The sequence below is a fragment of the Ranitomeya imitator genome, chromosome 5, assembly GCF_032444005.1.
Source record: "Ranitomeya imitator isolate aRanImi1 chromosome 5, aRanImi1.pri, whole genome shotgun sequence".
NCBI classification, from domain to species: domain Eukaryota; kingdom Metazoa; phylum Chordata; class Amphibia; order Anura; family Dendrobatidae; genus Ranitomeya; species Ranitomeya imitator.
Window position 1 is genome coordinate 662,788,384 of NC_091286.1, and position 22,924 is coordinate 662,811,307.

General features: G+C 49.8%; 2 protein-coding genes across 2 annotated transcripts in view; one reads left to right on the plus strand and one right to left on the minus strand.

The window, feature by feature from the left end:
* Positions 1–414: 414 nt before the first annotated feature.
* The window catches only part of LOC138638711 (cell division cycle 5-like protein), a 32,851-nt gene continuing 10,341 nt past the window's right edge, over positions 415–22,924 (minus strand). Inside the window, exons 2-16 of the mRNA XM_069728225.1 lie at positions 22,251–22,354; positions 22,008–22,169; positions 19,853–19,980; positions 19,306–19,405; positions 18,633–18,851; positions 18,195–18,342; positions 15,800–15,988; positions 15,336–15,484; positions 14,764–14,926; positions 12,680–12,844; positions 12,440–12,520; positions 11,787–12,032; positions 8,783–8,980; positions 8,051–8,263; positions 415–962 (exon numbers count right to left, since the gene is read on the minus strand). Coding sequence (XP_069584326.1) covers positions 858–962; positions 8,051–8,263; positions 8,783–8,980; positions 11,787–12,032; positions 12,440–12,520; positions 12,680–12,844; positions 14,764–14,926; positions 15,336–15,484; positions 15,800–15,988; positions 18,195–18,342; positions 18,633–18,851; positions 19,306–19,405; positions 19,853–19,980; positions 22,008–22,169; positions 22,251–22,354 — 2,370 coding nt within the window. The 3' untranslated portion in view covers positions 415–857. The remainder of the gene's footprint in view (positions 963–8,050; positions 8,264–8,782; positions 8,981–11,786; positions 12,033–12,439; positions 12,521–12,679; positions 12,845–14,763; positions 14,927–15,335; positions 15,485–15,799; positions 15,989–18,194; positions 18,343–18,632; positions 18,852–19,305; positions 19,406–19,852; positions 19,981–22,007; positions 22,170–22,250; positions 22,355–22,924) is intronic.
* LOC138638712 (opsin-5-like) overlaps positions 14,362–22,924 on the plus strand; it is a 295,027-nt gene continuing 286,464 nt past the window's right edge. Inside the window, exon 1 of the mRNA XM_069728227.1 lies at positions 14,362–14,581. Coding sequence (XP_069584328.1) covers positions 14,542–14,581 — 40 coding nt within the window. The 5' untranslated portion in view covers positions 14,362–14,541. The remainder of the gene's footprint in view (positions 14,582–22,924) is intronic.

Sequence of the window (22,924 nt, forward strand, 5' to 3'; positions counted from 1 at the left end):
GGATGGCGTCATGTAGCCAGAGTGCCGAGACAGATCCTGTAAAGATGACTCTCTCGATCCAATTGACCGGACCTTACGTTCCCAAGACTAGAAACCAATTGAGTCTTCCAGATAGTTTATTCAAATTTAGAATCCGGCCCTCAAGTCATTCATTGACTTTGGTTTCCTAAACGAATCCCAGAATTTACATTTTCACAGTGAATCTTTCATTCATGGAGTTCCCTTCAGACGAACATTGCATAAAACTCACAGAAGATCGTCTAGACTTGATCGGCTTGCTGCAAAAGCGGAGCTGTGCACGTGCTCGGTCCATAATGGTTCCCAACTGCCGACAGCAACTGGAACATTTAGACCTTCCAGTCATTGAATTATTTCACTATATTGTCGTGTGTTCAGTCAGTGAAGGACACAACGTTGTCAGACTTTATTTATTGTACACCAATAATCTGCAAGCAATGTCAACCTCCATGATACAGAATGACACAACATCGCTGCTACCTACATTCAATGGAATGAGTAATTTGCCAAGATTGGTAAAAAAACAAAACAAAAACATATACAAGCTGGTGAAAATGAAGTCTCCCGCTGACATGGAGACCTTACACCGCCAAATGGATCCATGGGGGAAAGTAAAGAGTTCTCAGTATCACAAAATAAAATTATCCGCCATTGTTCTCAACGTTTCCTCGTCTATAAAACCAGACGCGCCTCGTTCCGCACACAGAAAGGACTTCGGGTTTATTATTAAGCTCGTCTCACAACAGAAGGACAACGGCCGGCACACGGAGGAGCGGAGCGGTAGTGATCACAGGCGGCTGGATGAGCACATGCACACGTGGCAAGCGGCAGCCTTGGCTTCAGTATTTGGGTACCAATTCTTCCTTCTCTAGAAGAAGTTCTGCAAATCGCTGCTGAAGCTCCCGTTCTCTTTCCTCCTGTCTCTGCACGTCTTCTTTGAGAAACTAAGGAGAAAATAAAAAACGAAGAAATAATGAATTGGATATGGTATGGAAAAACTAGGAGTTAGTCATACCGGTAACGGTATTTCCAGGAGTCCATCATGACAGCACCACAGGAGGTTGCTCTTCATATCCTTGATAGGGACAGGAACACAGAAGAGGTTAAATAGCCCCTCCCCACCTCCACCCCTCAGTGATTTTACAAAGTACCACATTAGGATGGATACAACACAATTTTATTGAACTTCCTCTCTACATGTTCATATCACATATCAGACAAGAGTTCAAGGGGGGGCAAATAATGGGTGCTGTCATGATGGACTCCTGGAAATACCGTTACCGGTATGACTAACTCCTAGTTTCCAGGTCGTCCACATGACAGCACCACAGGAGAAATACCAAATAACTCCTTTTAGGGCGGGATTACAGCTTGGAGGACTCTTCTCCCAAAGCTAGTCTGCTGCTTTGAGAGAACGTCCAGCTTGTAGTGCTTGCAAAAGGTATTTGAGCTAGACCAAGTTGCCGCCCGACAAATTTGGTCCATGGATGCACCCGCACTCTCTGCCCATGAAGCAGATACTGCTCTCAGTGAGTGGGCTTTTAGGTGATCTGGAGGAGATTCACCGGCTGAAATATACGCAGCGCAAATGGTAGATTTGATCCATCTAGCCAGAGTCGCTTTTGAGGCTTTTTTGCCTCTATTCTTCCCAGACATCTGGATAAAGAGGTTTGAGTCAATTCTCCAGCTGTCTGTAAGTTTTAGATACTGCAATACTGTTCTCTTAACATCCAGGGAATGAAGAGAACGTTCTTTTTCGTTATTGTAGTTCTGGCAGAACGTAGGCAAAATTATTTCCTGGTTTCTGTGAAAGTCCGTCACAACTTTTGGAAGAAATGAAGGATCCAACTTTAAAACGATGCAATCTTCCTGTATCTTTAAGTAAGGATCTGTTATGGACAGGGCTTGAATTTCGCCTATTCGCCTTGCTGTCGTTATTGCGACGAGGAAAACAGTCTTGAATGTCACAGATTTCAGGTCTGCCTGATCAAGTGGCTCGTATGGAGCTTTCCGTAGCTCATTTAGTACCAAAGTGAGGTTCCATGAGGGTACTGAACTTCGTATTGTTGGTCTAATACGTTGTGTAGCTTTGATGTATCTCATTATCCAGGGATGATTCGCTAGTGGATAGTCATAAAAGGCAGTTAAAGCTGAGATTTGTACCTTTAGCGTACTAGGTCTCAGGCCCATATCAAAACCTGTTTGGAGAAAATTTAATATTTGAGGAATATCTGGTTGTTGGAGAACGGATATTGGAGTATTGGTCTGTGCACAAAATTTTTTCCAAATCTTCTGGTATATAGCCGAGGTCACCGGCTTTCTACTTTTTTTCATAGTTGAGATAACTGACTCAGACAGTCCCTTTGATCTCAAGATCTCCCTTTCAAGATCCATGCTGAGAGTTGTAGCATCTTTAGATTTTGATGGACCAATGGTCCCTGTATTAGAAGATCCCGTCTCAGTGGTAGTAACACTGGGTCTTCCACCGCCATCCACTTCAGCAGAGGAAACCAGCTCCTCTTGGGCCAATATGGCACTATTAGGATCACTACCGCTAGACTTTCCTGGATTTTCCTCAGAACTCTGGGAATTAGGGCTAGTGGCGGGAACGCGTATGCGAGTTCCATGTCCCAATGTTGAGCCAATGCATCTATGCCAGTTGGATTGTCTCTTGGATTTAGCGAAAAGAATTCTTTCGTTTTTGTATTGCTCCTCGAGGCGAATAAGTCTATTTGTGGGGTGCCCCACTGTTGGATTAACTGAGTATAGATTTCCTCGTTTAGAGACCATTCTGACGGCTGTACCTTCTCTCTGCTGAGAAAGTCCGCTATTTGGTTCTGTGAACCTTTTAGGTGTACTGCTGTGATGGACTTTACGGTATTTTCCGCCCAGGAGAATATTTCTTCTGCTAGCGCCTGAAGTGGACGGTGCCTTGGTCCTCCTTGATGTAGGAGAAAGGCTACCGTGGTCGAGTTGTCTGAGAAGACTCGGATGTGGTGTCCCTGAATCTCGTGTTGGCACCTTTTTAGTGCTTCCCAGACCGCTCTGAGTTCCCTGTAGTTGGAGGAACTGTCGCGTATCGATGGTGGCCATGTCCCCTGAAGGTATCGACCTTCTATGTGGGCTCCCCAGCCCCTTGAGCTTGCATCGGTGGTTATATTTATGCATGGAGATATTTTCCATGGTTTTCCTCTTTTGAGGTTTTTTATGTCGATCCACCATGAGAGGGACTGCTTTACCCTGCTGGGTAACCACATCCTGTTGTCTAGTGAATCTTTTGTTCCATTCCATACCGAAAGAACTTCCCTTTGAAGCGTTCTGGAGTGAAACTGGCTCCACTGTACACTGGGAATGCACGAGGTCATCAGACCTAGAATCCTCATTGCTTTCCTGATGGAGATGTATTTCCGTTTTTTTATTGATTGAATTTCTTTTTTTATTGACCGTTGTTTTTGGTCTGGTAGGAAGGAGTATTCCAGTTCGGAATTTAGTAGTACCCCTAGAAATATCTTTTGCGTCTGTGGTTCGAGACTCGATTTTTTTGCATTTATTACCCACCCCAGACGTTTCAGGAGTGACGTGGTAATTTCTAAGGATTCTTCCATCTGTTGGGATGAATCTGCGATCAGCAACAGATCGTCCAGATATGGTGCGATGAGAACTTCCTTCTCTCTTAAGTAGGCCATGACCTCCGTCATGAGCTTCGTAAATATCCTTGGGGCAGAGGAGAGACCAAATGGTAGGCACTGAAACTGGAAATGAAGTATTTTCTTGTGGTTTCTTAATGCGAACCTGAGGAATTTTTGATCTGAGGGATGGATGGGAACATGATAGTAAGCATGTTTGAGATCTAGCGTGCACATTACAGAGTTCTTTTTTATTAGTGGTGTAATTGATTTGAGAGATTCCATCTTGAAGCGTTTGTACGCCACCCATTTGTTTAATGGTTTTAAGTTTATTATTGTTCGGTAATCTCCGTTTGGTTTTCTTATGGAGAACAGACTGGAGTAATGCCCCTGAAAATGTTGATGATGGGGTACCGGTATTATGACGTTTAATTCTAAGAGTTCCTGTATGTCTGTTATCAGCCTTTGATGTACTGCTGATGACTCCGTCTGTGTTACGCAGAATCTCTTGGGGGGTGGATGAGTAAACTCTATCCTGTAACCCTGTGCCACTGTCTGTAGAATCCACTGATTCTGAGTTATGTTCTGCCATCCTTCTTGGAAGTATTGTAGTCTCCCTCCTATATTGTTGGCGTCATTGTTTACTGGGTCCTGTTGATTGGTCTCGAAAGGAACCTCTTCCTCTGCCTCCTTTAGGGTAGCTCCACCTACCGGACTTCCCCTTGCCTCTGTAGTCCTGTCTTGGGTGGGAGCGAGTTTTTCGGAAGAATTGCGGTTTCTTTGGCTTCTCCTCAGGGAAGCCTTTCTTCTTATCAGACGCTTTTTCAAGTAGCTCGTCAAGGACTGGACCAAAGACGTGAGAACCTGAGAATGGAATCGAACACAGCTTGTTCTTGGATTGGGTATCTCCCGTCCACGATCTCAGCCATAAGGCCCTTCTTGCTGCGTTTGACAGTGCATTATTCCTGGCAGCAAAGCGTACGGATTCCGCTGAAGCATCTGCCATGAAATCAGTCGCCATCTTTAAAACTGAAAATGATTTAAGGATTTCTTCCCTTGGAGTTCTATTTTTAATATGACTCTCCATCTCGTCCACCCAAAGACTCATGGACCTTGCTACAGAGGTAGCCGCTATATTCGTCTTCATAATGGCGGCTGACGATTCCCAGGCTTTCTTAAGAAGATCTTCTGACCTCTTATCCATTGGGTCTTTTAACCCTGACGAGTCCTCAAAGGGAATAGCCGTTTTCCTTGTGACTTTGGCCACAGGAATGTCGATCTTTGGAACCGACTCCCAGACTTTAGTTTCTTCTGGGTCGAAGGGAAGACGGTATTTGAAGTCTCTCGGGACTACTAATTTTTTTCCCACATCTTCCCACTCTTCCATTATCATTGCAGTTATGTGATTGTTGACCGGGAAAACTCTATTCCTGCGAGTTCTCAGGCCCCCAAACATCTCGTCCTGAACTGATAAAGGCTCAGACGAGTCTTCTATTTTCATAGTGCTTCTTACTGCTTTTAGCAGTATATCCGTATTTTCGGATGAGAACAAGTATTTCTTTCGTTCTTCTGGAAGCACAGTAAATGTATTGTCCTCTTCATCCGAGCCGGGATCGGAATAACCTGAGACCTCTCCTTCCTCGGAACTCGCATCTATATCCCATCTAGGCCTTTTAGGCCGCGGAGACTGGGGTGGCACCATTGTAGACACTGTAGCTTGGACTTCGTCTCTAATCATGGATTTGATATTATCCAACAGCGAAGCCTGTTCATCTTTAAGAAGTTTAGCGATGCATTTTTCGCATAATTTCTTCTTATATCCCTCTGGGAGTTTGGTGGTGCACAATGGGCATCTCATAGTCCTTTTTTTAGTAGCTGACCTCTCGGGAATGTCCTTATCCTGAAAACGTAAAGGAGATCCCTGTAGCTACGGAACTAAAGTTCTGCAATGCATCCCATACCACGTACTACTCACATGGTCCGTGGCTAGCTCTAAGGATTGGACGTCTGGGCGAGTAGCACCTTCCATCTTCCTGGGTCAAATGTGCTGTCAGATGTCAGTCATTAAGTAGTCAATCTTACCCAGCTTCAAGACATCTGATTCGTCCTCCTTCCGAGCTCAGCTGCTGGCCTACACGGTGATTTCAGGTCCCCAGCTGTACTGCGCATGCGTCATCTGGAACGCACGCCGACCAGCCTGGGACCTTCCTGGCGCATAGTCCGGATGCTGTTCCGGTCTTCATTCTCCCCCCCCCGGCCTTCCCGCAGCTACCCGGCGCCCGGAAACGCTGCCGACCCCGGGAATCCGGCCACGCCCCCCGGAAGTAGTCACTCGACCGGAGCGCCGGACCGGAAGTCCCGGGTACAGCGCCAGCACCGGCCGCACGTGGAGCCTGAGGGGAGCGCTCAGCACCGCCGCCGCAGCTGCTGTCTCAGAGCCCCTTGTAAGGGGTTGAGGCAGACTTATGGGGAGCACACAGCTCTACCCGGTCGCGGAGGGACCTCCGTCGGTATCCTGCGACCTCCGGATCCTCGCGGCCAGAGCCCCCTCCAGGAGGATGGGACCGCACACGGGAGCTCCTGCTCGACCGAGACCTGATTTCTCATCAGGTAAAATCTTGATCTTCCTGGAGATCTCTCTCCTGCGTCCGTCCCTGATAGGGACAGGAAAACACTGAGGGGTGGAGGTGGGGAGGGGCTATTTAACCTCTTCTGTGTTCCTGTCCCTATCAAGGATATGAAGAGCAACCTCCTGTGGTGCTGTCATGTGGACGACCTGGAAATATACGATTCCTTGTGCCACCAGCAGATGAGCAGTTTTCTGTAAGGCATCTGGCTGCAGGAGCTCTCCCTACTGCTATGGACATACACAGACCAGGAAACTAGGCCCCGGACCGAGTAGTCACCGATGGGGCTTTGCGGGAAAAAATTTTTTTTTACAACGGAGGTCCCCTGTAAGATTTAAACAAAACTGCCGGGAACCACTCGACCACTTAAACCATGCCAACAAAAAGACAAACCTAGGATGAGATCTTCAGCACTTTTCTGAATCAGGACCCGAATCTACGGTAGGTATCAGCTGTAACATCCAACAGACACCCCTGCCGGATCGGAGCTAGCTCCAGTCACTGACAATAACCCCTAAGATGCCGTGGTCTAAAGTGGCCATGACATCCAACTGCTTAGGTAAAAGCAATAATCCTACTTGCAGACTCCACGGATTCTATTTCTTTTCCTTCCAGTTTGCAGAAGAAGGATGGTGAGAAATGACACTCATGTTACTCATTATCTGCAACTGGGCAGCCAGCAGTATGGAGATTACCAGGCCAGAGGGATCACAGTGTGGGTGAGGGCTTAGTGATGGCTGACAGCAGGGAGGATCGGGATGTCTGGGCGATGATCAGATAATGGCTGCCAGGACTCTCCCAGAAGACCAGCTGCTTTTTAACAGATATAAATTCCTGGGCAGAGAAAACGTTTCCAAAACTCAGATCGGAGACTACAGAGGGCACAGATGTGAGCACTGCTGGCACCATGTACTAACAGCACGGGGGCCACGGACAGGACCAGACTGCACAGACCAAGAGACAACCCTCCGACAATCTGTACCCCACTTATCTCAGAGAAAATCTCACTGCGAATTATAACTGGTGATAAACTCCAGAGCAGCAATCACTAAACTGGAGAAAATACAGGATGTAACTCAGGATCAGTAATGTAACGTATGTACACAGTGACTGCACCAGCAGAATAGGGAGCACAGCTCTGGGGTATAATACAGGATGGAACTCAGGATCAGTAATGTAATGTATGTACACAGTGACTGCACCAGCAGAATAGTGAGTGCAGCTCTGGGGTATAATACAGGATGTAACTCAGGATCAGTAATGTAATGTATGTACACAGTGACTGCACCAGCAGAATAATGAGTGCAGCTCTGGAGTATAATACAGGATGTAACTCAGGATCAGTAATGTAATGTATGTACACAGTGACTGCACCAGCAGAATAGTGAGTGCAGCTCTGGAATAGAATACAGGATGTAACTCAGGATCAGTAATGTAATGTATGTACACAGTGACTGCACCAGCAGAATAGGGAGCACAGCTCTGGGGTATAATACAGGATGGAACTCAGGATCAGTAATGTAATGTATGTACACAGTGACTGCACCAGCAGAATAGTGAATGCAGCTCTGGGGTATAATACAGGATGTAACTCAGGATCAGTAATGTAATGTATGTACACAGTGACTGCACCAGCAGAATAGTGAGTGCAGCTCTGGAGTATAATACAGGATGTAACTCAGGATCAGTTATTATTAGTGGATGGGTATATGTGTCTGTACATCCCTCCTCTTGTCCTTAGGTGTTTGCCCAGTGAGGTGACAGTAGTGACATGCTTACCGCTATCCTCCTGGGAATGGCCATGTCCTCGTGCTTTTTCAGCTCCTCGAACGTCTTCAGCTCCAGGCTGGCCTGTTCGTACTGATCCCACACTTCATTCAGCTGTTTAATGAGCCCCATGGCTCGGGACTGGTAGCCGCCCAGCAGGATCTTCAGCTTCTTCTCCATCTTTGCGGCTCTTTTGGCTTCCGCAGTCATATGACCTCTGTTTACCTACCGAATAAAAACAAACAAGAGAATGTTCTAGCGGTTCCATCACCTGTGATCAGACCCCACTCCAACCATCGGACCCCTGCATGGTAAGCACAGCGCGTTGTCTCCACCCCTAGCAGGTATATTCATGTATTTTCTATTTGTGATTTGTTCCCCTCTTTTGTTTGTTAGTGACGAGAGCGGTTCCTGCTCAGCGGCTTCTAAATTCAGTGGTGTGAAATGGGGGTCTTAGCTGGTCCTAGGGGCATATTAATGGCACATCTTGTGGATGGCATCCTATAGGACGTTCACAGTGTGACGCACCTTCCCTGTAAGGCCGTGTGATGAATATGTGACATGATTCTGGCCTAGTGACTTCAGGAGCTCTCCACATTGCCATCACGAGCTGATAAGTAACAGAGGAGGTGAAATGTCTAAGAAACTGCCAAGATTAAAAGTACTGCCATTACTGCAGTCTGCAGAACATCACTGCCATCTAGTGGTGAGCGCCGGAGCCTGCGGCCGCTCGGACACACTCACCTCCAGCCGCTTCTCCAGAGACTCGATTCTGTCCTTCTTGCTGGCCAGGTTGGCTCGGGTGTAGCGCCCTTGTCCGGACAGGTAGAGCACCTGACTGTAGCATTCCTCCCACACCTGGTTGTAGGCGTCCAGGGACAGGTCTCCATGGCCCATGCCTTGCTTCACCACCTCCATCTCCTGCTGCAGGAGCTCCTCCGCCTGAGCGATGACACACGAATACCTAGGTTATTCCACTGCCCAGGAACATCCCCACTGCCCAGGACGTCTGCTACTCAGCTCACACAGATGAACGTAGTAAGGACAAGGCCCCCAATACAGAGCAGGACAGACTTCCGCTGCTATTGTGGATACAACTGTACCATCTGGGTTATACCTTCTGCTATCAGGATTAGGATGACCTCCCCCCCTCCATCATACGCATCACCTTCCCCCCCTCCATCATACGCATCACCTCCCCCTCCATCCATCATACGCATCACCTCCCTCCTCCATCATACGCATCACCTCCCCCTCCATCCATCATACGCATCACCTCCCCCTCCATCATACGCATCACCTCCCTCCTCCATCATACGCATCACTTCCCCCTCCATCATACGCATCACCTCCCCCTCCATCATACGCATCACCTCCCTCCTCCATCATACGCATCACCTCCCCCTCCATCCATCATACGCATCACCTCCCCCTCCATCCATCATACGCATCACCTCCCCCTCCATCATACGCATCACCTCCCTCCTCCATCATACGCATCACCTCCCCCTCCATCATACGCATCACCTCCCCCTCCATCATACGCATCACCTCCCTCTCCATCATACACATCACCTCCCCCTCCATCATACGCATCACCTCCCCCCTCCATCACACGCATCACCTCCCTCCTCCATCACACGCATCACCTCCCCCCTCCATCATACGCATCACCTCCCCCCTCCATCACACGCATCACCTCCCTCCTCCATCACACGCATCACCTCCCCCTCCATCATACGCATCACCTCCCCCTCCATCCATCATACGCATCACCTCCCCCTCCATCATACGCATCACCTCCCTCCTCCATCATACGCATCACCTCCCCCTCCATCATACGCATCACCTCCCCCTCCATCATACGCATCACCTCCCTCCTCCATCATACGCATCACCTCCCCCTCCATCCATCATACGCATCACCTCCCCCTCCATCCATCATACGCATCACCTCCCCCTCCATCATACGCATCACCTCCCTCCTCCATCATACGCATCACCTCCCCCTCCATCATACGCATCACCTCCCCCTCCATCATACGCATCACCTCCCTCCTCCATCATACGCATCACCTCCCCCTCCATCCATCATACGCATCACCTCCCCCTCCATCCATCATACGCATCACCTCCCCCTCCATCATACGCATCACCTCCCTCCTCCATCATACGCATCACCTCCCCCTCCATCATACGCATCACCTCCCCCTCCATCATACGCATCACCTCCCTCCTCCATCATACGCATCACCTCCCCCTCCATCCATCATACGCATCACCTCCCCCTCCATCCATCATACGCATCACCTCCCCCTCCATCATACGCATCACCTCCCTCCTCCATCATACGCATCACCTCCCCCTCCATCATACGCATCACCTCCCTCTCCATCATACGCATCACCTCCCCCTCCATCATACGCATCACCTCCCTCCTCCATCACACGCATCACCTCCCTCCTCCATCACACGCATCACCTCCCCCCTCCATCACACGCATCACCTCCCCCCTCCATCATACGCATCACCTCCCCCCTCCATCATACGCATCACCTCCCCCCTCCATCATACGCATCACCTCCCCCTCCATCATACGCATCACCTCCCTCCTCCATCATACGCATCACCTCCCCCCTCCATCATACGCATCACCTCCCCCCTCCATCATACGCATCACCTCCCGCCTCCATCATACGCATCACCTCCCCCCTCCATCATACGCATCACCTCCCCCCTCCATCATACGCATCACCTCCCCCCTCCATCATACGCATCACCTCCCCCTCCATCATACGCATCACCTCCCCCCTCCATCATACGCATCACCTCCCTCCTCCATCATACGCATCACCTCCCTCCTCCATCACACGCATCACCTCCCCCCTCCATCACACGCATCACCTCCCTCCTCCATCATACGCATCACCTCCCCTCCTCCATCATACGCATCACCTCCCCTCCTCCATCATACGCATCACCTCCCCCCTCCATCATACGCATCACCTCCCCCCTCCATCACACGCATCACCTCCCTCCTCCATCACACGCATCACCTCCCTCCTCCATCACACGCATCACCTCCCCCTCCATCACACGCATCACCTCCCCCTCCATCACACGCATCACCTCCCCTCCTCCATCACACGCATCACCTCCCCCTCCATCACCTCCCCCTCCATCACACGCATCACCTCCCTCCTCCATCACACGCATCACCTCCCCCCTCCATCATACGCATCACCTCCGCCCTCCATCATATGCATCACCTCCCTCCTCCATCATACGCATCACCTCCCCTCCTCCATCATACGCATCACCTCCCCCCTCCATCATACGCATCACCTCCCCCCTCCATCATACGCATCACCTCCCCCTCCATCATACGCATCACCTCCCCCCTCCATCATACACATCATCTCCAGCCCCATCCCCCCCACATCATACACACCATCTCCAGCCCCACCATCATACACACCATCTCCAGCCCCACCATCATACGCACCATCTCCAGCCCCACCATCATACACACCATCTCCAGCCCCATCCCCCTCCATCATACGCACCATCTCCAGCCCTACCATGATACGCACCATCTCCATCCCCATCCCCCACCATCATACGCACCATCTCCAGCCCCACCATCATACACACCATCTCCAGCCCCATCCCCCTCCATCATACGCACCATCTCCAGCCCCACCATCATACGCACCATCTCCAGCCACCCCATCTCCTAGCTACCTACATGGCGCAGCTCGTCCTCGGTGAACTTATCGTAGGGCGTCTGCTCCAGGTAGCCCACGTGTTCCACGCTGGTGGCGGCCGAGCCGGGAGCCTTCCCCTTCTTGCTCCCCGTGTAGTCTCCACATGGGTTGTGCAGCGAGTCGTAGTGCAGCATGGTGATTATCTCCTTCTTGATCATTTCCTCGCTTTTTTGCAGGTCGGTGAGCGGCGGCTCCACATTCGGCGGCCTCAGGATGGTCTCATTTACCTGCAGATGGAGAATGATCTCAGCATCGTGTGACATCACAGAGACCCCCTGACCCTGCGGCGGGCCCCTCGCTGCAGGAACCTGAGGGCTACAGGTACAATAGCTTTACATTTAAAGGGAACGTTTACAAACTTCTTGTGCTTTGTCTCTAGCCGTGGAGACACCACTGTACGAGCTGCAGACGCAAAACAACATATTATGTGTTTGATTATTTGCAAAGATCTTCCATAATCATTGCAGTGAAGGATCTTCTCAAAAAGGGTGTGCAGATTCTTGCAACAATTCTTTTAAAAGCTGCAACAACTGCCGGACAAAAAACTCCACACAAAGCTAGTTGTGTATACAGCATCTATGTAAGCCGATGCATCAATGCCCCCTGGGGGAGAAAGGCTGGGGGGCAGACTTACTTCAGAGGGTCGGGGTAGATCTTTCTGCACGGCTTTATGCCTCTGCTTCAGTTCCTTCGCCCGCTGTGCGTCTCTCACTGCCTGAGGATACAAAGAATTTCATGTTAACATCAGCGTTTTTCTACATGCTCCACCGCCACAGAGGTGTACAAGGAGAGCGCCCCCCGGTGGACATGCTGGCAGAGGACAGTTGTGGCTCCCAGACGTGATGCAGACCGCTGCGATACTTCGGACGTGTACCTGTTTGCGCGCCTCCACATCCGCTTCGTCTTCTATGAAGGAGTCTTCTTGGTCGCGCTCCTCCAGTTCTCGCTCAGCGTTTTCAGGTAAGACGATCTCAAAGTCATTTTTCGGGGTGGGCAGAGACATCAGCCCGAGACGCAGGTGCTCCCGAGACTCCCTTTCCTGCGTATCAGATCACAGACAATCAGATCCCATCTCACGCTGCCGCGTCTCCATATTTATCACAAATTCTTTTAGAAAATCTCATGAGCTCAGACAAAATACTCGAAAGCTGAAGGAATCGTAAAGTCAGATTTTTCAGACATTGTTTACATCCACCGCTATAAACTTCGATTTACCTATAACATTCAGACAAAGGAGATTTTATAATCCGTTTAGATCTCTATAAATGTAGGTATCTTACTAGACCACCACAATGCCGACTTCATGCTATATCTGTCGGCGTGTCACCCCCCCCCCATTCACATGGACGCCTGGTAGGGTGGTCTCAGTAGGACGAGGTATACAAGCTGATGCTTGACTCCTGTGGGGGCGGATTATCGCTAAGATAATACCCAGAAATAATTAGTGGTTATTATTATTAAACTGCCTTATCCTCATCCACCTGTCAGGTGAGAGCAAGGAGCCGCGTGCAGCAATGTGCTGGTCCAGTAACACCGAAGTCATAGGGTCACCCTATACAGAAGGCCAGGACGCCGCAACGCCCAGGCCACTCGGGCCAGGACGCCGCAACGCCCAGGCCACTCGGGCCAGGACGCCGCAACACCCAGGCCACTCGGGCCAGGACGCCGCAACACCCCGGCCACTCGGGCCAGGACGCCGCAACGCCCAGGCCACTCGGGCGAGGACGCCGCAACGCCCAGACCACCGCAACGCCCAGGCCACTCGGGCCAGGACGCCGCGGCACAAAGACCACTCGGGCGAGGACGCCGCAACGCCCAGACCACCGCAACGCCCAGGCCACTCGGGCCAGGACGCCGCGGCACAAAGACCACTCGGGCGAGGACGCCGCAACGCCCAGACCACCGCAACGCCCAGGCCACTCGGGCCAGGACGCCGCGGCACAAATACCACTCGGGCCAGGACGCCGCAACGCCCAGACCACTCGGGCCAGGACACCGCAACGCCCAGACCACTCGAGCCAGGACGCCGCAACGCCCAGACCACTCGAGCCAGGACGCCGCAACGCCCAGACCACTCGGGCCAGGACGACGCGGCACAAATATCACTCAGGCCAGGACGCCGCGGCACTCCATTACTTCAGGAAACAAAAAACATTTGCTGAAAGAAAACCAAACAAAAAAAAAAACCACCTACATTGGAATCATAATTGCTGGACAGAAAATGGAGTGAGATTTAATAAGCAATGTTCTGATGTCAGGTTCCAACCAACTGCAAAAACGTAGCATTTCTCCCAGCAATGTCAGAATGTAAAAGTTATTCTTTTTAATGTGTTTTTTTGTATTTAGATTTTTACATGTATGAGCAATGGTTTTAAGTGGTTTACTAAATTATATTTTATGATTGTTTCGTGTGTTTTATGATGTACATATATGTTTGAATATGTGTTTTAAGTCAGATTCCCCACCCACTGGGTGTGGTGTTTTTTTTCTTCCTTTGAAAGGCGTCTCCATGTGCCTTCTTTTGCTATAAATAACAGACCCTGTATGTGTATGTGTATAGACTGTCCTGAGGAAGTGGTGTGATCACCACGAAACGCGTAGAAATAAAGTCTATTCTCTATTACTTCTATTTGGACTTCTCTGGTACATTATCCTGACAGGCGAGCAGCGCAGTGTGATGCCCCATTCTCTTCATCTAGCCAAGGATCATCACATCGGGGCTTGCAGCAGCCGCCAATGCCAAGTGCAGTGGTTGTGTCTTACACAACCATAATAGGTGAGTGAATTTATACTATCTCTCACGAATATTCCCTTTATCTCGGATAAGACCCTATGTGCGCTCTGTATTCCTTCTTGCTACCTTAGCAATGTCAGACTGACACCGCCGCTATTAATGCCCAGGTTGGTTGTAAACCTCAGTTTTATCTCAGCACAGAATCTACAATCCCCGCTATTTACCAAATGTTTAATGTATGTGGGGTCATTGTAATCCACTGATCCGTCCTCCGGATTGATGTTTAGCTTGTCACGTAGCGGCGTCCTTCCCGGTGTGGCGCCGATAACCGGTTTGGGAGTCATACCGCCTCGCGGGGTGAGTCCCTCTGAACTTTGTGATGGTGTTCTAGAGAAGTGAAGGGTAAAGATGATACATAGATACACATGTGTGCCATCAGCTCTATTACTATTTACTCTCTATAGGGTATGTGCTCAGTTTGTTTTTTTCTTAGGTTTTGTCTATGAAATGGCCACAGTGTGAACATGTTCCTACACACTGCACGTATGCCAACGTATGCTTATGCTCTGGTTCATTTCTTTGGTATTGATACGTATGCCAGGGAGCAGCAACAGAAACCCACCCATGTTCAGATCACAGTCGTGACCATATTGACATTTGTTTCTGAACTGGTAATCCGGGGTCCGGTTCCCTCAGAAGAGCGGCTTTACTCATAGATTTATGGCCCTCACATGAGCGCTGCAGCCAATCTCAAGAGAGAGGACTACAACCACAGACATTGCCTTAAAATCCGCACCTGAATGGGGTGGACAGCACAGTATTAGGAGTCTGCACCACTTGTCTCTGAGGCGTCACACCGGAGAAGTCGCTCTCGTGCAGAGGGGTATTCAGACCACCCTTCAGAGGGGTGTCCACGTTAGTAAGTGCCATCAGGTTCTGCGCTTCCTGAAAATACACACGATACAAACATTTATAAACGCCTTAAATGTATGCCGTCCGGCCCCCGCGCCCCACTCCAGGGGTATGCCGTCCGGCCCCCGCGCCCCACTCCAGGGGTATACCATCCGGCCCCCGCGCCCCACTCCAGGGGTATGCCGTCCGGCCCCCGCGCCCCACTCCAGGGGTATACCATCCGGCCCCCGCGCCCCGCTCCGGGGGTATACCGTCCGGCCCCAGCGCCCCACTCCAGGGGTATGCCACCCGCGCCCGCCTTCCCCCGTGTATATCGTCTGGTAAGACATACACCATAATGCCCCTTACCTGCAGTATGCGGTCCTGTGCCGCCGGTGTTTTGGGCGTTCTGAGGGTGATGCTGTTATTTGCCACATTATATTCGGATAATAAGGTGCTGGATGCAGAGTTGGTGATCCCGGACTCCTCGGCTGTCTGCCGGGCGATCTCGCTGGCCTGTCCGACCTTCACAACTTCTTCTAACTCTGCATCGGAAATCTAATAACAGAGAACGGCCCAATCGTAAAATGAACATCCGGATGTAACGCATTATTGGCATTAGAAGTCTGTAACAGGAAATCTCCATAACCAAAAGGTGCTGAAGGTGGTTTCTTATACGGCAATTTTTTTTTTTTTTTTTTTTACAGGTTTAACAACAAAAACAGTTTTATGACTTTTGTTGTGGATTTTAAGCGTATTCACATCAGGGCACCTCGCTGCGTAGTATTTTTTCTTTTTTAATTGCTAAAACGGTTTAAAAAAAAAAAAAAAAAAGAAGTTGCCGAATAACCAACACCAACATTGTCATAGCCAATGCAAACGTACTGAGCAGATAGCACCACCTAGTGGAAGTATACGGCAATGGCAAAATATCACTGAATTTCTTTGCAAAATGTAGATTGTAAACTGGGCTTCCAGCAAATAAGTTATATGTGTAGACACGTAGCGGCTACATCCACGGCGCTCGCATGGCTAAAGTGAAATTCTGACCATTGACTTTTTTTAATGTATTTGTAAGTGCGAGAAGGAAAGTGCATGCAGAGCACATGTGCTGCAGTCCAAGTCTATGGGTACGTTCACATTCGCGTCTTTGGACGCAGCGTCGTCGCCGCAAAACAACGCATGCGTCATGCGTCTCTATCTTTAACATTGGGGACGTATGGGCATGCGTTGTCATGCGTTTTGGTGCGTTTCGCGACGCATGCGTCATTTTGACGCACCTGCCAGGGCGCGGCAAACGCAACATGTTGCATTTTTTCTGCGTCCAAAATTTTTTTTAAAAACGCGTCGCACTTGCGTTGCATTTGCGTCGTCGATGCGTCAAAAACCCCATTGAAGTGTATTGGCAACGCAGAAGACGCAAGTACTTGCATTGTTGTGTGTTGTACGACGCATGCGTTCTTTAATTAAAGTGTATAGACGGTGTCTAGACACGGAAAAGACAAAATATATATATATATATATATATATATATATATATATATATATATATATATATATATATATATATATATATATATATAGCGTTGCGTCCGCGACGCTGCGTCCAAAGACGCGAATGTGAACGTACCCTAAGGGACATGACAACCATTATGTAAAGGTACCTTCACACATAATTTCGTTAACGATATCGTTGCAACGTCACGCTTTTTGTGACGTAGCAACGATCCCGCTAACGATCTCGTTATGTGTGACAGCGACCAACGATCAGGCCCCTGCTGGGAGATCGTTGGTCACTGGGAATGATCAGGACCTTTTTTTGGTCGCAGATCTCCCGCTGTCTTCGCTGGATCGGCGTGTGTGACGCCGATCCAGAGATGTGTTCACTTGTAACCAGGGTAAATATCGGGTTACTAAGCGCAGGGCCGCGCTTAGTAACCCGATATTTACCCTGGTTACCATTGTAAAGGTAAAAAAAAAAAAAAAAAAAAAAACAGTACATACTCACATTCCGATGTCTGTCACGTCCCCCGCCGTCAGCTTCCCTGCATTGACTGTCAGCGCCGGCCGTAAAGCAGAGCACAGCGGTGACGTCACCGCTCTGCTTTACAGCCGGCGCTGACAGTCAATGCAGGGAAGCTGACGGCGGGGGACGTGACAGACACCGGAATGTGAGTATGTAGTGTTTTTTTTTTTTACTTTTACAATGGTAACCAGGGTAAATATCGGGTTACTAAGCGCGGCCCTGCACTTAGTAACCCGATGTTTACCCTGGTTACCTGGGGACTTCGGCATCGTTGAAGACAGTTTCAACGATGCCGAAGTCGTTCCCCGGATTGTTGGTCGCTGGAGAGAGCTGTCTGTGTGACAGCTCCCCAGCGACCACACGACGACTTACCAACTATCACGGCCAGGTCGTATCGCTGGTCATGATCGTTGGTAAGTAGTTTAGTGTAACGGTACCTTAACTTCTATAAACTTTATATGTACAGGCCCGGGCGGCCATCTTCCTCTATTCTTCTAGGCCAAAACATGGGCCACGAGAGGCCCGACTTCCAATATAAATGCCAATGGTTGACTTTCCTGCACAAACACACCAAGGCAGCAGCTTTTCCTGCGGAAGCACAAACTAAAGGCGGAACGGCCCCTTTACGTGCCCAGAGCGTGCAGAAACCCTAAGACTCCCGGGGGATTCCGTAATGTCCCTCCATGTCATCCCCCTCCCCTAGCATTTCGGAAGGATAGCTATGCTTAACCCTCCCACCTGAGGTGAAGGCAGAACTAATTTGCTTCTCTTCTTCGTCAGCTCAGACACGCCGCCGGTCGTCTGGAGGATCGCTGCCGGCAGGTCCGACTCTTTCTTCCTCTTTATATTCTGCTTGTCCTTCTTTCGGTCTTTTGCTTCTTTCTCTCTGGAAAGAAAATAATGAAATAAAGTTGTGATAAAAGGGAATAATTTGAGACGAGCCGCCTATCCAGACGTCTGAGCCATTAGTGCCCGAGTTGCTCCAGACACTCTAGTAAGTTGCCATTCTGTGTGGCAGAAGAGTCCACCTCCGCCTCTCCGTCCTGGACAGAAGTCGGACCCCCTACTTCGGTGATCCTCACGTCTTAAAGCCTCTGTAAGGTGGAGACATGTATTCTACGTGTGACCACAAATATGGCTGCGTGTGATAAAGTCGAGCAGGCGGCCATCACTTACGATCGGAGCTCCCCGTCGAGGTCCTGCTGCCGCAGTTTTCTGAAGTCGGCGTTCAGGGCATCATAGTTCTCCTCCGAGGTGTCGTAAAAGCCCGGGGCCGGCTTCTTCTCGAAGGGGATCTCAGCGTTGTAATCCACCCCGCGCTTCTTTTTCCTCTTCTTCTGTATCTCGATGCCGGCTGCTCGCAGCTCTCGCCTCTTCTGAAGAGCGGCCAAACGTCTGAGAGGGGGCAACACGATCATCAGTAACAAGCAGCGGAGATGAGATCATTTACAGTCACAACGGGGGGCACAAAGCAAAAACGTATATCGCACCTGTACACGTCTGAGGTCACAGACTAATAATACGAATGCGTCTGAACATCCGCTGGGCTGGAGCAATATATGGCTGTAAACAATCAATGGGCCATGAAGTGCGAGATCCACAACTCCCCGCAGGATTATTTGGATATGGAAATATTTTATATATTTTTTTTTTATAAAATAACAGTGTTATTCTATAAGATGTAATCTATGGACACAATGGAGCTTTCCAGTTGCACACAACAAGCGATTGCTCCAAAGCGCAGCGTGAATCATAAGCTCTCGCACCGGAGACAGACTGGCAGCAGCGCCTGCAACATAATGTAAAGGTAAAACCCAGGACGGTACCTGCTGGGAAACGTTGTACAGACCTGGCTTCCTCCAGCTGCTTTTCTCGGGCTTTCCTCTTGGCCTTCTTCCCTTGGGTGTTGGCCAGACGCGCTCTGGCCTCGGACAACATCTCAAGCTCATCTGTAAGAGGAATGGCAGCCATTCAGGTGATGGGCAAGTGGCATATTATGGAGACACTTAAAGGCTTCGGACGACTTTGGCATGAAAGTTTTATACAGATCGGTGGTCACATTATATTAAAAAAAAAAAAAAATAATCTCTCATTATGGGACCCGGGGAACAAGGGATAATATGCTGAATGCAGGTGGTCCCTGTGTCCCCCGTGAAACCACTAGGACTCAGGCTGCTATCTCTCCATCACCTCATCCATTTTCATGGACGTTATTGCTTGTTACAGATGTCTGTGATAATTGGTACAATGCTGGATCACATGTCCTGACCCAAGTGTTAAAGATTCATAGAAATATATTTTATTTTTTGTTGTTGTCCGTAAACGATACAACATTCATCAGACAGAGGCTGTAGTGAGGCGACTGCACCCGTCACCCAGTGCTGCGGCGGACATACCTTCATCCATATCCACAGGGTCAGGCCGGGCAGGTTTGGTCTCGGGATTCGGGTCGATTTCTCCAGGTTTTAGCTTCCGAGGGTCATCTGCCGCCTCCTCTTCATTGTCCCTCTGAGCGGCCTTGTCTCTGAAGATGGAAGAACGATATAATTATTAGGATTATAATCGTGTCAAGCCCAATGACAAAAACAAAATCTCTACAATAATCAGTGCAGGCAAAATGCATCGTAAGGGCCTGTGCACACGTCGCAGATTTGTCAATATTCTTTCTGCGCAGATTTGGCAAAAAAAACAAAACCCTGAAGTGGATGAGAATCCTGACGTCTCATGCACTCTTTGCTTACTTGTTGTTTGTAGATCTGGTGTTGATTTCACCCAAACTAACGAGTGGGGAAAAAATCTGCGTGGCTGTTTTTGCATGGTAACATTTTGGGGCACATATGTTCTGATTGCTTTCTTGGGAGGCTTTGGGGTTAGAGAGTGTGTAAAATATATATATATATATATATATATATATACACACATATATATACACACACTAGCTATTGAACCCGTTCTACGCCCGGGTGGCAAGCATTTATATTGGTATATGGTCTCCATCCTGGTATGTGTTGCTTCCATCTTGCGCCCCCATCCTGTCATGTGCAGCCCCCATCCTGTTTTGTGTGCCTCCATCTTGTGATGTGCTACTGTCTTCCTGAGCACTCATCCTGTCACATGCTCCCATCCTGTACCCCAATCCTGTCATGTGGTGGTCCCATCCTGTATGCCAATGCTGTCATGTGGTGCTCCCATACTCCACCCCAATCCTGTCATGTGCTGCTACCATCATGCACCCCCATCCTGTTATGTGCTACTATCTTCCTGAGCCCTCATCCTGTCATGTGCTCCCATTCTGTCATGTACTGCTCCCATCCTACACCCCAGTTCTGTCATGTGCTGCACCCATCCTGCGTCCCCATCCTGTCATGTGCTGCACCCATCCTGCGCCTCCATTCTGTCATTTGCTGCTTCCATCCTGCGCTCCCATCCTGTCATGTGCTGCTGCCATCCTGCACCCACGTTCTGTCATGTGCTGCCCTATTCTGTCATGTGCTGCTCCCATCCTGCGCCACCGTTCTGTAATTTGCTGCTCCCGTCCATATGCCCCATATGCTGTTCCATTATGGTTGTTGGCCCCCATAAGATGCTCCATAGTATATGCCTCATATGCTGTTCCATTATGGTTGATGGCCCCCATAAGATGCTCCATAGGATTATATGCCCTGTATGCTGATCCATTATGGTTGATGGCCCCCATAAGATGCTCCATAGGATTATATGCCCTGTATGTATGGTTGATGGCCCCCATAAGATGCTCCATAGGATTATATGCCCTGTATGCTGATGCAATAAAAAAAAAAAAAATAACATACTCACCTTTCGTCGCTGGGCGCCGAGTGCTGGGAGGCCTGAGCAGGCGGGGACACCGGCGCGCTGTGGGGGTCAGGTGCCGGAGTCGTCGCTGGCTCAGGACCCCGGCACTTGCTATAGTCACCTATCCCTGATCCAGCGCTGCGCGCCGCTCCGTCTTCCGGCTCCTCTGGCTGTGACTGTTCAGTCAGAGGGCGGCGCGCATTAAGCGCGTCATCGCGCCCTCTGAACTGTGAACGTCACAGGCAGAGGATGTGGAGGATGGAGCGGCGGGCATCGGTGGAAGGGACAGGTAAATATAACATACTCACCCTCCTGGCGGTCCCTGCTTCTCCATTGGAGATCGCGGTGTGCGTTCAGTGCTTACGCATACCGCGATCTCCTGGGAGCGTCACTCTGTGGGGTCCAGACTGCGCTTGCGCAGTCTATAAAGGCTCCCAGCGTTATATTATAGATATAATTAATATATATATATTCTATTTTTTAAAATCTTTAACCCACTTCCATAACCCTGATCCCAAGAAGGGGCTAAGCAGCCCAAGGAAATCCTATATATGGCTGCTATCAGCTACACTGGTTGTATCTATACCTCCGCAATAAATTACCATGCTCCCCCCTAATCCCCGTGGCCCTTTGAGCTCCCCATGCTCCCGGCTGCCTGCTCCCCGCACTCCCGCCTGCCTGCTCCCCGCACTCCCGCCTGCCTGCTCCCCGCACTCCCGCCTGCTCAGCGATACTCACAGTAAGTACTCGTAGTGCTCCAGGCACTGGGCGGCTGTCCTGCCGATGATGGGGGCGATGGTCCTCCACTGGGTGGGCATTAGTTTGGCCAAGTGCAGCAGCTTCTCCTCCTCCTCACGTGACCATTCTGTCTTCTTGATGCTGGGGTCCAGCCACTCATACCTGTTATTCGGGGAGGAGGACAGTTGTTAGTAGGCAGCTTCAATGCTTCTCTCTACGCTAGCATGCCTTTCCTAGACTTACCAGCGGGCTTTGCACTGCTTGGCCGACTTCCTGTGCAGTAAGGATGCAATACGAGACCACTGGTTTTTGCCATATTTCATAACCGCCGCCTTGAGGATTTCATCCTGTCAAACAAATATAAAGAAGCATAAATACATACCGCATGGCATTAAATATGGGGGGCAGCCTCACCGCCTGGTAGAAGGGGCTATAACCTGCGACTCTGCAGCCGCCCATACGGGCAGCGTCCATCCCATCCCGCGAGAAACATCAGCTGCTCAGTAACCATCTCCTGCAATGTCTAAGCATCTCTGCCTGCTGTCAGTGAATAGAAGCAGCCTTATTCACGTGTCTGTGCAGGGACGCCTCCTTATTCATGGATTCCCAGGGGGAACAACAGAGGAAAGGCAGGAGGGAGAGGAAAAAGAAACATGGCCGGGACCCAGCATCAGGTTCTAGTGTTGTTCTAACCTCTCTGATGATAAATGTGAAGAAAGAATACATGGGCTGCTTTCAGGAACAGCGCCACTCCTGACCATGGGTCACATCTGGTACTGCAACTCAGCCCCATGAAGTAAACAGAGCTGACCTGCAATACCATGTAATACCCATGGTCAGTGGTAGCGTCAATTCTGATTTCGGCCATTATATTCTCAGGTTGTAAAGACTTGGGCACTGCGCAGACTGTCCGTACA